A 20,770-nucleotide genomic window follows, 5' to 3' on the forward strand; every position below is an offset into this window, starting at 1 on the left:
ACCAGATGGTAACTGAAACGCACTGGATCACTTTACAAGGCTTCTATGCAAAGAGGTACATACTACCAGCAATTTACAAGCGACAGGAAGAGATCTTCAGCTGCTTCTACACACGAGATTGTCGAGAACCATTAATTACTATCTTACAATTACTGTCTTACGGGTTTAACTGAACTGAACTTAAATGAGGACTTTCCTTGTCACGAAATAACTTAATTTCAAAGCGTTTGCGTATTAGGCCTTGTTTATTACATACTTACTTACTTCAGCAGATCATTTCCTTAATGTGTAGGAGTAGTAAAGCAAGTAACAACAGTCTATTATTTATCCAACCCCCTGGCCACATGTGAATTAAAATTATAGGTAATGTTATAACACTGACCACGAGATGCGAGTTTGAGTTCAGGTCCCGGTCCATCGCACAGAAGTAATAAACCAGAAAGTTTAAAAACTGAAAATTCATTCCGACTTGTAAGGAAAAGTTCAGGGAGCTGTTTAGTGAGGAGGGACGCTACATGATGCGAAGGCTTCAGAAGCCCTATAAATGTAGATGTGAAGGAAAATTGGTTTGAAATAAAATGACGAATTAAGTTATGAGAGGATATTGAAACGGTAAATGGGGAAGAAAGTAACTAAGGACAATCAAGAGTGGTAGGTAAAACTTCTCTGTGTCATCCAGCGTGGTCGAACTAGAAATGTAAGAATGATTTAGAGAAATCTGCATTATGCATAACGCATCCCAGTCTTATCTCGAAGCACCACTCCAGTCCCATCTTATCTACAGACGCATATTTCAGGATGACAAATTTACACACACAATAATCCATGACGTCATAAGTAATGACTGTGCGGATCCACGGGAACACAATGGGCTGGCAATAAAGCCCGCCTGTGTCAGTGATACAAGTCGAGGGCGACAGCGTAACGCGACCCTTGAGTTGAAAAACAATGAGAACTGGTGGGAGGACACATGTCCTGCTGCCTTTAAATTTAAGCGCGATTCCTGAGGGACTTCTTTTTCTTCTAGGATGTGAGCGAAACTGAAGGTAACGCGCTATCACTGGAAAACGATACAGGTACTGCGTTCCTGTTAGGAACTTACAGGCTTCTATTTGTAGTTCTTCTTCTTTATAGTAGTTCATTTTAATATTTACTCAGTTAAATATCCTCCGTTATACGAGATGAACGATAATTCCAGCGACAAACTTTCAAAGGTTGTCAGGAGATACCTTCCGAGTGTTTTAGTATATGGGACCTGTGGTCTACGGCATCTCGTTACAGAGTAATAACTTGATTATGACGTATTCCGTTTGTTATAGCAATAACCCTTCTTTCTATGAAAATATTGCTTAAACAACTGCTGCAGATGCCAGAGCCATGTGGCGAACAGTAAGGTCTTCCCTCTCGGTGATGTCACGCAGCCGACCGGAGTCTGGTCTCCTTGCAACCGTTAGATTAGATTAGATTAGTGCTAGTTCCATGGATCATGAATAAGATATTTCGTAATGATGTGGAACGAGTCAAATTTTCCAATATATGACATAATTAAGCTAATTTAACAACATAATTAAGTTAACATAAGAACTTTTTTATTTTTTTGTTATTTTTTAAAATTTGTTTAATAATTATTTTGTTTGGTTTTTTCTTTTTTTCTTAATTTATATCTAAAAATTCCTCTATGGAGTAAAAGGAGTTGTCATTCAGAAATTCTTTCAATTTCTTCTTAAATACTTGTTGGTTACCTGTCAGACTTTTGATACCATTTGGTAAGTGACTAAAGACTTTAGTGGCAGTATAATTCACCCCATTCTCTGCCAAAGTTAGATTTAATCTTGAATAGTGAAGATCATCCTTTCTCCTAGTATTGTAGTTATGCACACTGCTATTACTTTTGAATTGGGTTTGGTTGTTAGTAACAAATTTCATAAGATAGTATATATATACTGAGAATCTACTGTGAATATCCCTAAATCCTTAAATAAATGTCTGCAGGATGATCTTGGGTGGACTCCAGCTATTATTCTGATTACACACTTTTGTGTAATAAATACTTTATTCCTCAATGATGAATTACCCCAAAATATGATGCCATATGCAAGCAATGAGTGACAAGAGGCGTGGCAAGCTAATTTACTAAGATTTTTATCACAAAATTTGCAATGACCCTTATTGCCTAAGTAGCTGAACTCAAACGTTTCAGCAGATCATCAATGTGTTCCTTCCAATTTAATCTCTCATCAATGGACACACCTAAAAATTTTGAATATTCTACCTCAGCTATATGCCTCTGATGAAGGTCTATATTTATTATTGGTGTCATACCATTTACTGTACGGAACTGTATGTACTGTGTCTTATCAAAATTCAGTGAGAGTCCGTTTACAAGGAACCACTTAGTAATTTTCTGAAAGACATTATTGACAATTCTTGCTTGTCAGGTGTTATTACTATACTTGTATCATCAGCAAAGAGAACTAACTTTGCCTCTTCATGAATACAGAATTGAAAGTCATTAATATATAAGAAGAACATCAAAGGACCCAAGACCGACTCTTGTGGAACCCCATGCTTGATAGTTCCCCAGTTTGATGAATGTGCTGATCTTTGCATATTATAAGAACTGCTTATTTCAACTTTCTGCACTCTTCCAGTTAGGTGTGAATTAAACGATTTGTGCACTGTTCCACTCATGCCACATTACTTGAGCTTGTCTAGATGAATTTCATGATTTACACAATTAAAAGTCTTTGAGAGAGCACAAAAAATCCCAATGGGTGGTGTTTGGTTATTGAGATCATTCGAAATGTGATTGGTGAAAGCATATATGGCATTTTCTGTTGAAAACCTTTCTGGAAACCAAACTGACATTTTGTTAGTACTTCATTTTTACAGATATATGAAGCTACTCGTGAATACATTACTTTCTCAAAAATTTTTGGATAAAGCTGTTAGAAGGGAGATTGGATGGTAATTGTTGACATCAGGTCTGTCCCCTTTTTTATGCAAAGGTAAAACAATAGCATATTTCAGTCTATCAGGGAAAATGCCATGTTCCAGAGAGCTGTTACACAGGTGGCTGAGAATCTTACTTATCTGTTGAGAACAAGCTTTCAGTATTTTGCTGGATATGCCATCAATTCTATGTGAGTTTTTGCTTTTAAGCAAGTTTATTATTTCCCTAATTTCAGAGGGAGAAGTGTGTGAGATTTCGATTGTATCAAATTGCATAGGTAAGACCTCTTCCATTAACAGCCTAGCATCTTCTAATGCACACCTGGATCCTACTATAGCCACAACGTTTAGAAAACGATTATTAAATATATTTTCAACTTTTGACTTTTTGTTCGTAAAGTTTTCATTCAGTTTGATGGTAATACTCTCTTCCTGTGCTCTTGGTTGAACTGTTTCTCTTTTAATAATATTCCAAATTATTTTAATTTTATTATCAGAGTTGCTTATTTGAGACATGCTACTCATACTTCTGGATTTTTTAATAACTTTTCTTAATATAGCACAGTAGTTTTTATAATGTTTGATAGTTTCTGGGTCGCTACTCTTTCTTGCTGTCAGATACATTTCCCTTTTCCAGTTACAAGATATTTTTATATCCTTAGTAAGCCATGGTTTGTTACATGGTTTCTTACGAGTATATTTAACTATTTTCTTGGGGAAGCAGTTTTCAAATGCATTTACAAAAGTGTCATGAAATAAATTATATTTTAAATTGGCATCAGGTTCACGGTACTCCTCATTCCAGTCTAACTGCTGTAGGCTTCCCCTGAAATTTGCAATTGTTAAATCGTTGACTGAACGTACTACTTTGAAGGACTGTTTAGTACTGCTGAATGGAGCTATGTCATATATTGCAACTAGCTGTGCACCATGATCAGAAAGACCATTCTCAACAGGCTGTGCATTTATGTGGTTAAACTTATCTTGGTCTATAAAGAAGTTATCTATCAATGAGCTGCTATCCTTTGCCACCCGAGTAGGAAAATCAGTAACGGGTGTCAAATTGAAAGAACTGAATAATACTTCAAGGTCATTTTTCATATTACCCTCTTTCAGAGAATCGACATTGAAGTCCCCACAAAAAATAATTTGCTTCCCCCTGTCTGGCAGATAGCACAACAAGGAGTCCAAATTTTTCATAAATAGATGAAAATTTCCCGATGGGGACCTATATACAGTTACAATTATAAATGTGCCTTTATTTAATTTAAGCTCACAGGCACATGCTTCTATATGTTTCTCTACACAAAACTTTTTTGTTTCTATACTTTTTGCACAATGATAACTTTTGACATATATGGCAACTCCTCCTTTCTCCATATTTTCTCTAATTACATGTGCAGAGAGCTTACATCCACTTACATTTACCTTATCCATATCAGTAACAATGTGATGCTCAGACAGGCATAGTATATCTATTTCATCCTCAGCTTCTAAATCTTCTAAACAAACCAAAAGCTCATCTATTTTATTCTTTAAACTTTCAATATTTTGATGAAATATACTTACGTTGTTCTCGTGACCACCCCTGCCAGCAGTCATGTACAGTGGAAATCTGGCTTCTTGCAGCAGTATTACACGACCTCGTTCAAACTCAGTGCGGGGTTGATAATGGTGTCTTTGTCACCTTTCTTGACTATCATAACTTACCATGTCCAACTTCAAAGGCAACTAACGCTGACGACCGTTATAATGTGTACTTAAAGCAAACCTGATTTACATCCTCATAGCCACATCCTCAGATGCGACTGGCGCGAAATTTTTATAGACATCATCTTTCTGATGTAGAAACACTCCTACCAACTATCCTTTACGTTACACAACTCCTTCTTGGTGTTGTGATTTTTTTTTTTTTTTTTTGCCTGTCTCATGTATATCTGGTGGACCATTTTAATCCATAACAGGGAATAACTCGGGATGCACGTGAGATAAAGCAAAATGTTTTATGTAAAAGTTGTAGGTGGCAAAAAGCGTTACACATTGCTACTAATAGCCATCACCTTGAAAATGATTTTCAAGCTGATTTGGAGACTAAAGTGATTTTTTTGAAATGGGAACCGTAATATTTGATTTAAAAATTGGAAAGAGCGGCAAATTTTACTTATAAAATGATACATTGTTCAAGGGTATAGCAAGACTGAATGAAGGTCCAACAAGGAAATATATTTTTAGTTGTAGTACGGATTGACTCGAAATGGAGGAGGATGCGAAGTAAATGATCGATACAAATTGCAAGAGGCATAAGGGGTGACGACGTATTATTATCAATAGCCATGATTTTAAAGGTAATTAGCGAAGATCAATCGAATGTTGTGTTTTATTTCATAGAAATACGTATTTGTGACTTTGGATTTCGAAATAATGAAGAGAGATTTGAACTTTAAATTTTAACTAAGTTGTTAGTTGGCAAAAATAAATACATCACAACGTACATTTTTTGGACATTTTCAAAACAGTGCAAACATAAATAAAACATAGATAATTAATTTACAAGTCGTTTAGTGAGTCCCCTCGACTCTCATACCTCAGGATGTCCTTTCAGTTTGTATTTAACATTGTATTTAGCTGTTTCCCTCTTCTGTTCCGAGGCAATCCAATTAGACCTAAAAATCATCTGCTCGTTTGACCTTCATTGAACATCACCGTGGTCTTGAATAATGTATCATTTTATATGTATAATTTGGCCCTCTTATGAAATCAGATTTTAGCGTTTCCATTAAAAAAAATTAACCCAAGTCTCCTTGAAAATCACGTTCAAGGTCAAAGCCATTAGTAGCAATAAGTGACCCTCTTTGCCACCTACAACTGTTATCCAAAACACGTTGCAGAATCGTATCCCTAGCCCGAGTTATTCTCCATTATGGATTAAAATGTTCCACCCTGTATGTGTATGTGTTCCTCATCTTCTAAACTACTGCAGCGATTTCAACCAAACTTGGTACACATTCCCTTCACTGTCAGGCCACAATTGATACAGGGGTAACAATGACGATTATCATAGTTTAGGAAATATAACGTTATTAACACTGAGACGCCTGAAAAATTGTCACCTTGTGAAAGACGTTTAAATTTATTTCTTTTTTTGTTATTAACTCTGTTGGCAACACAAGCAACGCAATTCAGCGTGTGTAGCTTCCATCTACTTAGCGTCCGCTGCTTCGCAAGCGTAGTCTAAATAGCCTGCACAGATTGTTTCTTTTGTATCGATTTAATCGAATTTTTATGTTTAATAAACGTAAACATGATAAACATGATCCTTTATTTTGTTCACAAATTGCAGTACTTTCTAACTTTTTCACGATAATTAAGGATCGAATGTACTTGTGAGCGAAAAGCGATTGGGTAGCTGCAGTCCGGAGCTTTTGTTAATCATGCCTCTTGCGTTCTTGTGAAGATATTTCCATAGCAACTTTCATCACCCAACAAATGTTTCTTTATATCTAACCGAGAAGTGTAATACGAATTTTCATAAATTTTGCTTTATAATTTCTTAATGTAATAAAATATTTTCTTAGAAATTTTCATCCCCTATTGCACTTTCTTAGGGGTTAAATTTCCATAAACGCATTTTTTTTATTTCTGACCGAGAAGTCAAATACTAATTGTCATAGATAGCCTTAGATATCCTTTAGTAGTTTTTTAATAATTATTTACTTATCAAAAGACTTTCACCCACTACTTTAATCGCTTAGTGGCTGAGAAATCAAATACCAGTTTTCGTAGTCCTAGCTTCAAAATTCCCATAATAGAGACATACTTTCAAAAAGCCTTTCTTCCCTTATTTCGTCCCCTTAGGAGTGAAATTTCGGACAAGCCCTTCTTAGAGGATGCCTACAATAAAAGTTCCTCACACTCCCCAAATTTCAGCTTTCTATCCTTAGCGGATTGGACTGAGCGATAATGAGTCAGTGAATCAGTCCGACCCTATTTTACCTCCTTAGGGATTGAATTTCGAAAAACAGTGAAGCACGTATTTTTCATCTCTAACCGAGAAGCCAAACTCCAGTTTTCAAAGATTTAGCTTTAAAAACGCTTTCGAAATAAAATATTTTCATAATATGTTTCACCTATTTCACCCCTCAGGTATTGAATTTCCAGAAACAATGGAATGCGTATGTTTTATTTCTAACAGAGAAGCCAAACACAAATTTTCATAGATTTAGCTTCAAAAATTGTTGCACAATGAAATATTTTCATAAAAATTTTCATCCATCTTTTCACCCCATATGGACTAATTTCAAAACAAGTGAAATACGTAGTATTTTATTTCTAACTGAGAAGCCATTTGAAATTTTCATTGATTTAGATATAAAAATGGTTTCATAATAAAATATTTTCTTGAAGAACCTCAGTCCCTATTTTACGCTCTTACAGGTTCAATTCTCAAAAACACTGAAACACGTATTTTTTTTTTTCATTTGTAACAGAGAAGTCAAATACCAATTTCTATGGATGTAGCTTTCAAAGTACTTTAGTAGTTCTTTAACAAAGACATATTTTCGAAACAAGCTTTTACCCACTGCTTCACTCCCATAAGGTTAAATTTTCAAAAATGCTGTACCATGCGTTTTTTAAATTTCTGACCAAGAAACGAAATACCGATTTTCGTTGGTCTAGCTTCAAAATTGCATTAATAGGACATTTTTCAAAAAAATCCCGCCTCACTTATTTCACCCGTTAGAGTTGCAATTTAGAAAAATCCCTTCTTAAACAACGCCTACAGTAGCACATTTTTAAGTGTAAATACGGAACGTATAAGTAGGTCAGTATCATCAAACACACCCACCGTCTCATCGATTTCAATCGCAAATTTTTCATCCATTTTCTTATTTTCTACTATTTGGTCAACAATATCTTGTCCCATATTAAGAATTTTACGCCCTACATTTGCGTCAGAATTCGGAATAGTTTTACTTATTTCAGAGGAATTTTTGGGTATAATTTTATCTGATATAACCAAAGAATCAGGAATAATAAGAGATTTGACTGTCATATAAAGTGATTTAACGCTGACTCATACGATGTATCCAGTTTGTTGATTTTGTAAAATAATGTATTAAAATGGTTCAAATGGCTTTGAGCACTATGGGACTTAACATCTGAGCTCATCAGTCCCCTAGATTTATAATTACTTAAACCTAATTGGTCTAAGGTCATCACACTCATCCATACCCGAGGCAGGATTCGATCCTGCGACCGTAGCAGGAGCGCGGTTCCGGACTGAAGCGCCTAGAACCGCTTGGTCACATCGGTCGGCTTAAGTTATGTATTATGTTTGAAGTTTTATTTAAATTTTCTTCTTTGCGGACGGAAAATCCGACTAGCTTGTCTTTAAAATTGGTGATTGGTGACCAATCCAGTTGTCTGTGACGTACAGATGGTTTCAGAAAATTATCCGACGGGGTCTGGTTGCAAATAATACATAGTGGAAGTGACGGATCACATCAAGTCGATACGAATCCTTATTTAATGTACAATGTATTATCTACACTCCTGGAAATGGGAAAAAGAACACATTGACACCGGTGTGTCAGACCCACCATACTTGCTCCGGACACTGCGAGAGGGCTGTACAAGCAATAATCACACGCACGGCACAGCGGACACACCAGGAACCGCGGTGTTGGCCGTCGAATGGCGCTAGCTGCGCAGCATTTGTGCACCGCCGCCGTCAGTGTCAGCCAGTTTGCCGTGGCATACGGAGCTCCATCGCAGTCTTTGACGGACTTTGAGCGAGGGCGTATAGTGGGCATGCGGGAGGCCGGGTGGACGTACCGCCGAATTGCTCAAGACGTGGGGCGTGAGGTCTCCACAGTACATCGATGTTGTCGCCAGTGGTCGGCGGAAGGTGCACGTGCCCGTCGACCTGGGACCGGACCGCAGCGACGCACGGATGCACGCCAAGACCGTAGGATCCTACGCAGTGCCGTAGGGGACAGCACCGCCACTTCCCAGCAAATTAGGGACACTGTTGCTCGTGGGATATCGACGAGGACCATTGGCAACCGTCTCCATGAAGCTGGGCTACGGTCCCGCACACCGTTAGGCCGTCTTCCGCTCACGCCCCAACATCGTGCAGCCCGCCTCCAGTGGTGTCGCGACAGGCGTGAATGGAGGGACGAATGGAGACGTGTCGTCTTCAGCGATGAGAGTCGCTTCTGCCTTGGTGCCAATGATGGTCGTATGCGTGTTTGGCGCCGTGCAGGTGAGCGCCACAATCAGGACTGCATACGACCGAGGCACACAGGGCCAACATTTGGCATCATGGTGTGGGGAGCGATCTCCTACACTGGCCGTACACCTCTGGTGATCGTCCAGGGGACACTGAATAGTGCACGATACATCCAAACCGTCATCGAACCCATCGTTCTACCATTTCTAGACCGGCAAGGAAACTTGCTGTTCCAACAGGACAATGCACGTCCGCATGTATCCCGTGCCACCCAACGTGCTCTAGAAGGTGTAAGTCAACTACCCCGGCCAGCAAGATCTCCGGATCTGTCCCCCATTGAGCATGTTTGGGACTGGATGAAGCGTCGTCTCACGCGGTCTGCACGCCCAGCACGAACGCTGGTCCAACTGAGGCGCCAGGTGGAAATGGCACGGCAAGCCGTTCCACAGGACTACTTCCAGCATCTCTACGATCGTCTCCATGGGAGAATAGCAGCGTACATTGCTGCGAAAGGTGGATATACACTGTACTAGTGCCGACATTGTGCATGCTCTTTTGCCTGTGTGTATGTGCCTGTGGTTCTGTCAGTGTGATCATGTGATGTATCTGACCCCAGGAATGTGTCAATAAAGTTTCCCCTTCCTGGGACAATGAATTCACGGTGTTCTTATTTCAATTTCCAGGAGTGTATATTTCACATTTCTCAGGCTTTTCGACTTGCACATATATGGTTCAGCCTCAACGCAGTTTTTATCGATGTCCCGCGGTGGAGCACGCGTTGTTGCACTTTGCACTGACGGTGGTTCAACACTAAAAATTAGTTCACAGACATAAAGAATTAGATGTGAGACTTCGAGTAAAGAAAAGAAACTTACATTCAACAGTCACGAAAATATATTGACAATGAACCCCTTGAATAAGAAGTCGCAAAAGGCCAATGATGTCTGCGGCATTCGACGACCCACATATTACCCACCATGCAATCATACAATTGGCTGCTAATTTCAGCAGGTGGCGGCACTGGAGGTATCCAGTGGTGAGTACAGAATGAGGCTACGGAGAGTAGTTGAACTGCTCAGTCGACGAGTGAATAACAACAGTGCTACAGAGTTAGTGGTGTTGACACAAAGGCAGAGCAATGGCATCGGTAAACAAAGCAAAAATTACATTATATCTGCAACAACAGTTGAAAAAGTTGGAAAGGAACCGCAGGAATTTCACTGAGTGAGAGAGACGTGACAGGTGACATATTAGTACTTGTGCATTATGATTCAGTGGATTGTGTGGGGTCGCATTTACTCGACTGCGCGGACGATGTACATGAGGAGTACAGTGTTGACAGTACGTGATTAACAAGTGAAACTGGAACTGAAACAGGTGTCGAGCTAGTTAGTTCTTCATCATCCTTGTCAGCCAGGGAGCCACAAATCCCGTCTCCAGTGAAACTTAGTGAATGACAATCGTCCAAGGAGAGGGTACTAAACATAATTAGTGCATGGAAGATCATCCGCAGCATAGCAAAAAGACGATTATGATCAGATGTCGAATATTTCCTCACCAATATTACCATGAAGTGCATAAGAAAAACCACCGATACTTAAGGTAGGACAAAGCGCACTTGTTTTCAAAAAGTGGTGTCTGCGCGTTTCAAGGATGCTCGATAAAGTTTTCAGGATATGATAGTCATTTACTACGTTATGCACTTCAAATAGCACGCTAAACAGTTAACAGTGATTTCAAGGTATGCCGTGAATGTTTCAATAACTTCAAACTGTGCTACAGAGCTGGAAATCGTCAACCTTACGATGCACAGAAAACTGCGGGATGGGCCCGAAAATTTATAGATGAGATGAATAAACTTATCTCGTCATTCAGTAAGGAATTTGTTTTCAACTCCGACCAGTCGCGATTAGAAGGGGAAATTCATATGGAAGGAACCCTGAAAATTGGCGGTACCAGGGGAGTTGTATCAGATCAGCTAACATCAATACCTTAACCCATTCGTATACAATTACGCCGACTGTTAATCTGGATGATAAATTGGTTTGAAAGTTATTTATTGAGATGCGAGAAGTTGAAGGTGTTCCGCCCCCGACGATTATTTCTCGTGTGTGTGATCCTGCAAGGGCAGCAGGGAACATTTACGTCACAGCTTGCAAGAGTGGGTAAATGGGTGTAAGAGAACTACAGTTGTGCTATTAGCACTGTTTTTTGCCAACAGCTGGTCAAAATAACTCGCTTTTGCTTGATTTCTGACTAGTGTATAAAAATTATACTCCTGAAAATTGTGTGACTTTCAAATTCATGCCACAGAACAAATTTAGCCTCTGGATGTTCGTTTTCCGTGCCCTTTAAACATATTGTCGTACTATCTGCAGATACTCCTTAAAGAATATTCAGTTTCACGATAAGCTCCACGACAGAGTGTTTCGCATTCGGTTACATACCATCACGTTCTATCATTTCGCATCATCCCGTACCACTAACATGATTCTATATGCATTATTCAAGAGTGGATATCTAGCTGAGTGACTGGAGAATGGTGTACTTCACCATCTGGCTTGCGAAGCAACAGGAACATCCACCAGAAAACTTCTTCCGGGACACACATCCAGGCCTGAGGTCGTGTCCTGGGGCGACGACGACGACGGGTCCACGTGCATCGGGTCGGCGAGCGGGGACGACGGGGCGTGGTCGTATCGTCCATCCACTCCTCCTGCAGTGTCCTGGTGTCACCAGCGAGCGGCTGCGAAGGCCCCGCGGTCCCGTGAGTCCGTGAATCTGGGAGAACAAAACCAGGAGAATCAGGGGGCAAATGACTCACACGAATTTGGTTCTGGTGGCGGCGCTGCAAACGATGGGGCCCGGCAATCAAGTACATAAACGAGTCCATCCGTTCCTGGATCACGCCTCTTTCCCAACGCCCGCCGTTGCCATAAACCCTGAAAACGACAAGATCGCGCTGCGCAAAGCGAACTTGCGGACCACTGGCAGAGCAGGACGCTGCGGTGGGTGTAACAAGTCTAGCAGCGTCCGATGGCGGCGGCCATGCCGAAGTTCCTCAGATGATGGTCCGTCTTGTGGGTGGGAACGATAAGAGACGAGAAACAGTTGCAGCGGCTGTTCCCGTGTGTGGATGGTGCAAAGCTGGGCCATCTGTTGTTTAAAACTGCTTATGAAGCGTTCTGGTTCTCCGTTGGACTGAGGTTGAAAAGGAGCACTTGTCTCATGAGGAGTGCCTTTTCCTTCACAAAACTGTTCAAAATCGCGTGAAGTAAACTGCTGCCCGTAGTCCAGCACAAGTTCTCCTGCTAAAGCTTCTATGCGAAAATGGAACATAACGCTTTAATGGTGCTACATGATGCAGTAGAAGCCGTAGGCACCGCAAATGGGAACTTGCTAAGAGAGTCTACCAGTATGAAACAACGAGTGTTCCAGAAGGGTCCTGCAAAGTGCGTTCCTTGCCATGACCATTGAGCCTTAGGCCAAGTTGAGAATGTCTGTGGCGAGCAGCTTGGGCGTCCATGCCCTGCCAAGTACAGTGCCGTCGCGCTAACGCGGAGCGTTCGCCGGATAATTACGTTATTTAAGGAAATAGGAAGTGTTCTGCCACATGTGAAACGTCAACCACGACGTGCAACAAATGATGATGCGCAAGTAGGTGTTTTAGCTGCTGTCGCGGCTAATTCGCACATCAGTAACAGACAAATTGCGCGAGAATCGGGAATCTGAAAAACGCCGGTGTTGAAAATGCAACATCAACATCGACTGCATCCGTACCATGTTTCTACGCACCTGGAATTTCATGGCCACTACTTGAAACGTCGTGTACAGTTCTGGCAGTGGGCACAAGAGAAATTACGGGACGTTCACAGATTCTTTGCACGCGTTCTTTTTAGCGACGAAGCATCATTCACCAAAAGCGGTAACGTGAACCGGCATAACATGCACTATTGGGCAACGGAATATCCACGATGGCTGCGACAAGTGGAATATCAGCGACCTCGTTGGGTTAACGTATGGTGCGACATCGTGGGAGGAATGATAATTGGCCCCCATTTTATGGATGGCAGTCTAAATGGTGCAATGTTTGCTGATTTCCTACGTAATGTTCTACCGATGTTACTACAAGATGTTTCACTGCGTGACAGAATTGCGATATACTTCCAGCAAGATGGATGTCCGGCACATAGCTCTCGTGCGGTTGAAACGGTATTGAGTAGTATAATTCGTGACAGGTGGATTGGTCGTCGAAGCACGTTCACCTGATCTGACGTCCCAGTATTTCTTTCTGTGGGGAAAGTTGAAGGATATTTGCTATCGCGATCCACCGACAACGCCTGATAACATGCGTCACCGAATTGTCAATGCATGTGCGAACATTATGGAAGGGGAACTACTCGCTGTTGAGAGGAATGTCTTTACACGTATTGCCAAATGCATTGAGGTTGACAGACATAATTTTGAGCATTTATTGCATTACTGTGGTATTTACAGGCAATCATGCTGTAACAGCATGCGTTCTCAGAAGTGATTAGTTCAGAAAGGTACACGTATCACATTGGAACAACCGAAATAAAATGTTCAAACGTACCTACGTTCTGTATTTTAATTTAAAAAACCTACCTGTTACCAACTGTTCTTCTAAAATTTGTGAACCATATGTTTGAGACTATTACAGCGCCGTCTATCACAAAGCGAAAAAAGTGGTCCAACTAAAACAATTATATTTCGTTACGCGCTACACGAATATGTAATAAAAAATGGGTGTTGCGCCATCTAGCGGGCCAATGATAGCGCCATCTGGTTTATCCATTCAAGCTAGACAAGTTTCGTTCTTTGTAATTTTTTCGTTTGAGGCTTATTTCGTGAGATATTTGGCCCGGTCACGATAAACGGACCACCCTGTATACATAGATCTAGAAGCATCCAGCGCATTTAAGTAGCATTGATTATCGATTTATGTTTTTCAGAAATGCCGGAAACTGACGACAGGCTCCCTCCGCCAGAGTGGCTGGACGAGAAGCTGGTGGCGCAGGCACTCAGGAGAGCTGAGCAGGACGAGGACCTGGAAGTGGAGGCGCTGGACGTGGGGTACGCCTGCGGCCGCGGCGTCAACTTCCTCAGCGAGATGCTGCGCGTGACCGCGAGCGTGAAGAGGTGCGCGGGGGAGGCGCGGGCGCAGCGGCGGTCGCTGCTGGCCAAGTGCCTGCTGCGCGCGGGCCCGCTGCGCCGGGCGGTGCAGGAGGCGGGCATCTTCCTGAGGGAGACGCTGGTCTACACGGTGGTGCTGCCCGCCGCGGAGGCGGCGCTCCGGGCCGCGGAGGGCGACAGGTGGAAGCCGCTGGCCGCCCGCTGCTACCACAGCGGCTCGCGGCCCACGGACTTCCTGCTGCTGGAGGACCTGGCCGAGGCGGGCTTCGCCATGTCGGCCCGCGGCCGGCTGCTGGACAGGCAGCACTGCTCGCTCGTCCTCCAGACCGTGGCGCGCCTGCACGCCGCCTCCGTGCTGCTGGCAGACCACGAGGCGCTCGCCGCCGAAAGCTTCTCGCAGCACCCCATGTTCACGAAATACGGCAGAGATCATTTCTCGGCTGTCACCGATAGGCTGTATTCCGCGCTGGCAGACGTTCTAGGGACGATTGCCGGATGCGAGAAGTACGCGCTGATGTATCGTCATACCAAATCGACCGTATTTGATAAGCTCCAGGGTGTCTTCGACAGCTGCCGGCCTCAGCTGAAAGTTTTGGCGCACGGTGATTTGTGGAAGAACAACATCATGTTCCGATACGTGGACGATCGCCCTGTCGACGTGAGATTAGTAGATTTCCAGGTAAGTCCAAGTAGATCAGTTCATAAAAAATGCTTCTTTAGATAACTATTACTTTTCTTCATCTTCAGTTTCTATTCGTCCTTTTATTAATATTCTGATCCCAGAAGAATCTGCTAAAGCCACAGAATAACAAATTCAGCACAAGAGAGTGTGTGAAATAAGCGGTTCAGTTAAACTTCCTGGCAGATCAAAACTGTGTTCCGGAGCGAGACTCCAACTCGGGACCTTTGCCTTTCGCGGGCAAGTGTTCTGCCATCTGAACTACCCAAGCATGACTCACGCTCCGCCCTCACAGCTTTACTTCTGCCAGTGTCTCCTTCCGGCCCACAGTTTTAATCTGCCAGGAAGTTTCACATCAGCGCACGCTCCGCTGCAGAGTTAAAATCTCATTCAAGCGGTTCAGTTGTTTCCCACACATGGCATGACATGCGCTAATCAAAGTACACATGCAATTCATGCGTAACGTCATTTCCTTGCCTTCAAGGTCATTTCCTTGCCTTTAGCTAAATTGTTTAGCTAAATTCTTCTCTTCGCCCACGACCAAAGCGCCAAACAGGTGCAGTTCGTCACACTAACTACGTCCAAAAGCAGAAACAGTTTCAGACGACGGTCGGTGGGAAGGCCCATATGTGAATAACTAAACAGGCGTTACAGAGTGAATCAGGAGCCCACTGAGAAAACTTTGGAAGTAGTTCAGGGATATTTCCTGAGTATTTTGGTATAAGGAACCCGTGGTCTCCGATTGCTCGTCAAACGGTAACTCTATTAGTGAGTCTTCTTACCCTCATTTATCGTTATATTTGTTTTGCACAGATAATGACTACAGAACAGTGCTAACGTCGACGATATGTGCTGTGTCTCTTGACTAAAATAAATAAATAAAATAAACTTGTTCCATTCACTCACTATACTTGCTGGTAACAGTAATACAAAAATGGCTCTGAGCACTATGGCACTTAACATCTGAGGTCATCAGTCCCCTAGAGCTTAGAACTACTTAAACCTAACGAACCTAAGGAAGTCACACACAGCCATGCCCGAGGCAGGATTCGAACCTCCGACCGTAGCGGTCGCGCGGCTCCAGACTGAAGCGCCTAGAACCGCTCGGCCACAACGGACGGCAACAGTAATACCCAGCTTTACTTTCGGAACTGAAGCTTGCACTCAGTACTGCACTGTTAATTGTATGTTGATAATGGCACACAGCATCACGGCACTGTCGACGATTTCTCTGACGAAGAGTGTATTCTAGAACACGCTTTCACTGAATGGATTGCTCTGAGTTGACAAATGCTGTGGGATACCTCCAAATATCGAGTCGGACCTTACTTTCGAGCAGCGTAGTGCACCCACACGACGTAGCATGTATTCGACAAGCCTATTGTGATTGGCAGGAGAGCCAACCACTTCGTACTAAAGGAGGCCGAGATGCACGCGTTTCAGCTCTCGCAGGCTGGCGTGAGGTCTGGAACATTTCAAGGGAATTAGAATTGAGAAAAACGGACGTAGCTGGTGGAATACTTAACTTGAATCCATTCATGGAGAACGTCACTCTTTATGGTACATGATTCACAAGATCAATAGTACGGATACTGGCGCCTCGCTAGGTCGTAGTAAATAACGTAGCTGATGGCTATGCTAACTATCGTCTCGGCAAATGAGAGCGTAGAAGTCAGTGAACCATCGCTAGCAAAGTCGGCTGTGCAACTGGGGCGAGTCTCTCTAGACCTGCCATGTGGCGGCGCTCGGTCTACAATCATTGATAGTGGCGACACGCGGGTCCGACGTATACTACCGGACCGCGGCCGATTTAAAGGCTACCACCTAGCAAGTGTGGTGTCTGGCGGTGACACCACAAAGCCGTTGGAAGTACCCTGCACAAATACTGAGCCATGCTGCCTGTGCATCGGTCTATAACTGCGAAAGTGTAGCCGGTGTAGAATTTTGTGCACAAGCCGACCTCTCGATTATATCCCATAAATGTTCGATGGGATTCAGGTCGGGCGATCTGGGTGACCAGATCATTCGCTCGAACTGTCCAGAATTTTCTCCAGACCAATTGTGAACAACTGTTGCCCAGTAACATGGTATATAGTCATCATAAAAATTGCATCATTGCTTGGGAACACGAATTCCATGAACATCTGCATGTGGTTTCCAAGTTGCAGAACATAACCATTTCCAGTCAATAATCGGTTTAGCAGGACCAGAGGACCCCGTCTATTCCTTGAAAACCGCTATGGAACCTCAACCAGCTTGCTCATTATCTTGTTGACAACTTGGGTCCATGACTATGTAACGCCTGCGGCACACTTGAGCACTAGCATCAGTTCTTACCAACTGAAATCTGGACTCATCTGACCAGGCCAAACGATATACCACGAGCCAAGGAGGGGCGCTACAGGCCATATCGGGTTGTTCGCGAAGGCACTCGCGTCGGTCGTCTGCTGCCATAGCTCATGAATGCCAAGTTTCTCCGCACTGTCATAAGGGATACATTCGTCGCATGTCCGCGGTTATTTCAAGCAGTGAAGCTCGTCTGTTAACACTGACAACTCCGCTGCTATTGGTCGTTAAGTGAAGGCCGTCGGCCACTGCGCTATCTGTTTTAAGAGGTACTGCCTGAAATTTGGTATTCTCTGCACGCTCTTGACCCTGTGGATCTCTGAATTCTGAATTCGCTAACGACTTCCGAAATGAAATGTCCCTTGAGTCTAGCTCCAACTACCATTCCGCGTTCGAAGCCTGTTACTTCATGTTATGCGGCCACAATCACGTCGTAAACCTTTTCCTATGATTCACCACCGTCTTTATTCCTGCATTTCGCTGTCCCATGCCTTTTATCACAACAGTGTGTAAGAACGGCACGACGACGCAGCGATGGCAACCATATAACAATTTTGAGCGTGTAAGGTAGTTGATGGTGCGTCGCTGTAGACTCTGCCGTCATCATAGTGGACGATATTTTGAACAAAACCTGTCAGGAAATCGATCTTCATTTGTTACGTACTATTCTGTACACTCACAGAACAGACTGAACGCACTGTGTTCTGGTTGATGATTACTGCAGTGCTCTTTATTTTGAGTTGTACATTCTGGTGATTGAATATTAACGAATTTTTCAATATTGCAAAGGTATTTCAGAGGAAGCAAAGATAACTAGGTAACAAATGGTTCAAATGGCTCTGAGCACTATAGGACTCAACTCCTGTGGTCATTAGTCCCCTAGAACTTAGAACTACTTAAACCTAACTAACATACGGATATCACACACATCCATGCCCTAGGCAGGATTCGAACCTGTGACCGTAGCAGTCGCACGGTTCCGGACTGCGCGCCTAGAACCGCGAGACCACCGCGGCCGGCAACTAGGTAACAAACTTGATTAATTATAATAACATTATTACTCTGTTACAAGCTGCCTGAGACTAAGGGTCCCTCCTAGGAAAATCCCTAATCAACCTGGGACATTCCGTCAGTGGAGTTGGGGGTTCATCGTGTATATTGTTCTACATGTCCAACACCTTGTCGCCTATTCGTGATTCCACGGTCCGACCAGCTTCGCCCTTTCCGAGATGCTTGGTCCCAGGCGCCGGGTCTTAAGATTCTACCCTTTGCCAAAATCATCTATGTCACAGGATCTCCTCGTTTGTGGTCGGTATCGTCATTAGAATGACTGACCAGTCCGGGTATCTGAGCGCCTTAAAGTTCCCACTTCCGTGACCCAGAGAGGAGCGGCGGACCCGAATAGAATACGATCTGTGGATTACTGACGAGAATCGGTGCCAGCGTGGATGTGATTTTTAAGTGGTTTTCCACATTTGACTAGGCGAATACCAGGCTGGACCTACGTCTCGCCTCAGTTACACGATTGGAAAACAGTGAAAAACGTTCTTACACTTGCACGTGAAGGTAACGCTACACACGCACACACACACACACACACACACACACACACACACACAGGTGAGGTAGACAAATTCCGCATACTGGGAAGTAGTGGTGTCATACATAGTGCCATTAACAATATTAAATCCAAAAATAACAAGCAGATTCTGTGGAAAAAAGCTTAAGATCAGGAGAGGAACAACAAAATCATTTCTAAAAGATTTCTCTTTCGTCTCTGCTCCGCTTACATTCTTTCCTCGCCGAGTTACATGCCCGTAACGTCATTCTCTCGGTGGGGAGGGGTAATAATGTTATCGTCTGCTGACTCCAGCAGTTTCTCTGTTGCTCCTACGTTCTGTGACCAGCTGTTTGTTCTTTCCAATAGGTTCATTCCGTCATTAGCTCGTTCACATTTTTAAAGTTTTAGTTCCTAGATGGTTACAAAAATCACATAGGAAAATGTGATCTTAACGTTTTAAACATTTGAGTCTCACTTTCATTTATACTTTCCACATTAAAGAATTTAACTCTTTACGGTTTATAATGCTAGGCGAATTTTGAAGCACTCTTAGGTTCTCTCGGTCAGGACGTTCCGTATTCTCCAATAGTTGACAGAAGACGGTTGATCCGTCCATTTCAAGGTCAAGTGAGACAAGGAATCCTTTGGAGAGAAGAGACATTCGGCTCTTTCTTTTTAAACAGCTGACAAATGTTTCAGAGTTCCGCAATCAAACTTCAAGCTAGGCAGCTTTGGCGGGAAGGAATTATTACGTGTCATGCGGTAAGGCTCGGGAAAGGAATGGCGTTTGACACAGTCGTAACAGATTGCGTACCCTTGTACTTCACTCTGGCAACATATCGTCTCATAAAAAATCGGATGGTTTCGTGCGTTCTACACTTTTGATGAAGCTAATGGAAATCTGGATACAAATGACATGCGTGGACGCCTGAGCTGCAGTTAATGTGGTTTTAGGGGCTGAGGATAGTCGTTTATTTGATTGTGGCACTTTTGAAAAATAAGTGACATGAGGCTATTGAGTCCAAACATGATTATTTTAACATGTGATATTTTAAATGTGATACAGGTATGACATATATTGCCTGGCAATCACCACCACCCATGGGCACCCGTAAAAGTTTGGCCAACAGAAGGCAAGATTATAAATGGCAAATTTTTTATGTAATTGATTCGGCAAATTTGACGAATTACCATGCGCCGAAAGCTACATTCCACAACAGGGACTCTATCTTCAATGATCTATAGTTCTAAACCCAAAACGGTGCAGTCCGAGTCACAGGTTCCAGAGGTAACAAAAATTCGATGTTCAGTCTTTCATATGATTATTGAGCGAATTTAAAAATTTTAAATGCTGTCGTAATCTACTCATTAAGAGGTATAATATCAAGGGAAAGGTTTAACACAAAAGTCAACAATTGAAGTTAGATACTGTGTACATATCGTGAGGCAAAACAACTCACAGCGAGCAAATACCCCGACCATATTCGTACAAATGAAACAATGTGGTTCCAGAGACCTTTCCAAGCCTCAAACATTTATAATGTACATGTGCAGACTGAAGCGACGAATGGCAGCTTGCCGGCCGGAGTGGCCGTGCGGTTCTAGGCGCTACAGTCTGGAGCCGAGCGACCGCTAAGGTCGCAGATTCGAATCCTGCCTTGGGCATGGATGTGTGTGATGTCCTTAGGTTAGTTAGGTTTAATTAGTTCTAAGTTCTAGGAGACTGATGAGCTCAGAAGTTAAGTCGCATAGTGCTCAGAGCCATTTGAACCAATGGCAGTTTGTACCGATGTCGGGATTTGAACCCGAGTCTCCTGCTCACTAGGCAGAATCCACCCAGGCAAAG

General features: G+C 42.9%; 1 protein-coding gene across 1 annotated transcript in view; it reads left to right on the forward strand.

Annotated features, from left to right (window-relative positions):
• Positions 1–1,036: 1,036 nt before the first annotated feature.
• Positions 1,037–20,770, forward strand: part of LOC126324213 (uncharacterized) — a 39,613-nt gene continuing 19,879 nt past the window's right edge. Inside the window, exons 1-2 of the mRNA XM_049994942.1 lie at positions 1,037–1,076; positions 14,158–15,017. Of these exons, the coding sequence (XP_049850899.1) occupies positions 14,160–15,017 (858 nt within the window). The 5' untranslated portion in view covers positions 1,037–1,076; positions 14,158–14,159. The remainder of the gene's footprint in view (positions 1,077–14,157; positions 15,018–20,770) is intronic.

This window comes from Schistocerca gregaria, chromosome 2, assembly GCF_023897955.1.
Source record: "Schistocerca gregaria isolate iqSchGreg1 chromosome 2, iqSchGreg1.2, whole genome shotgun sequence".
NCBI classification, from domain to species: Eukaryota; Metazoa; Arthropoda; class Insecta; order Orthoptera; family Acrididae; genus Schistocerca; species Schistocerca gregaria.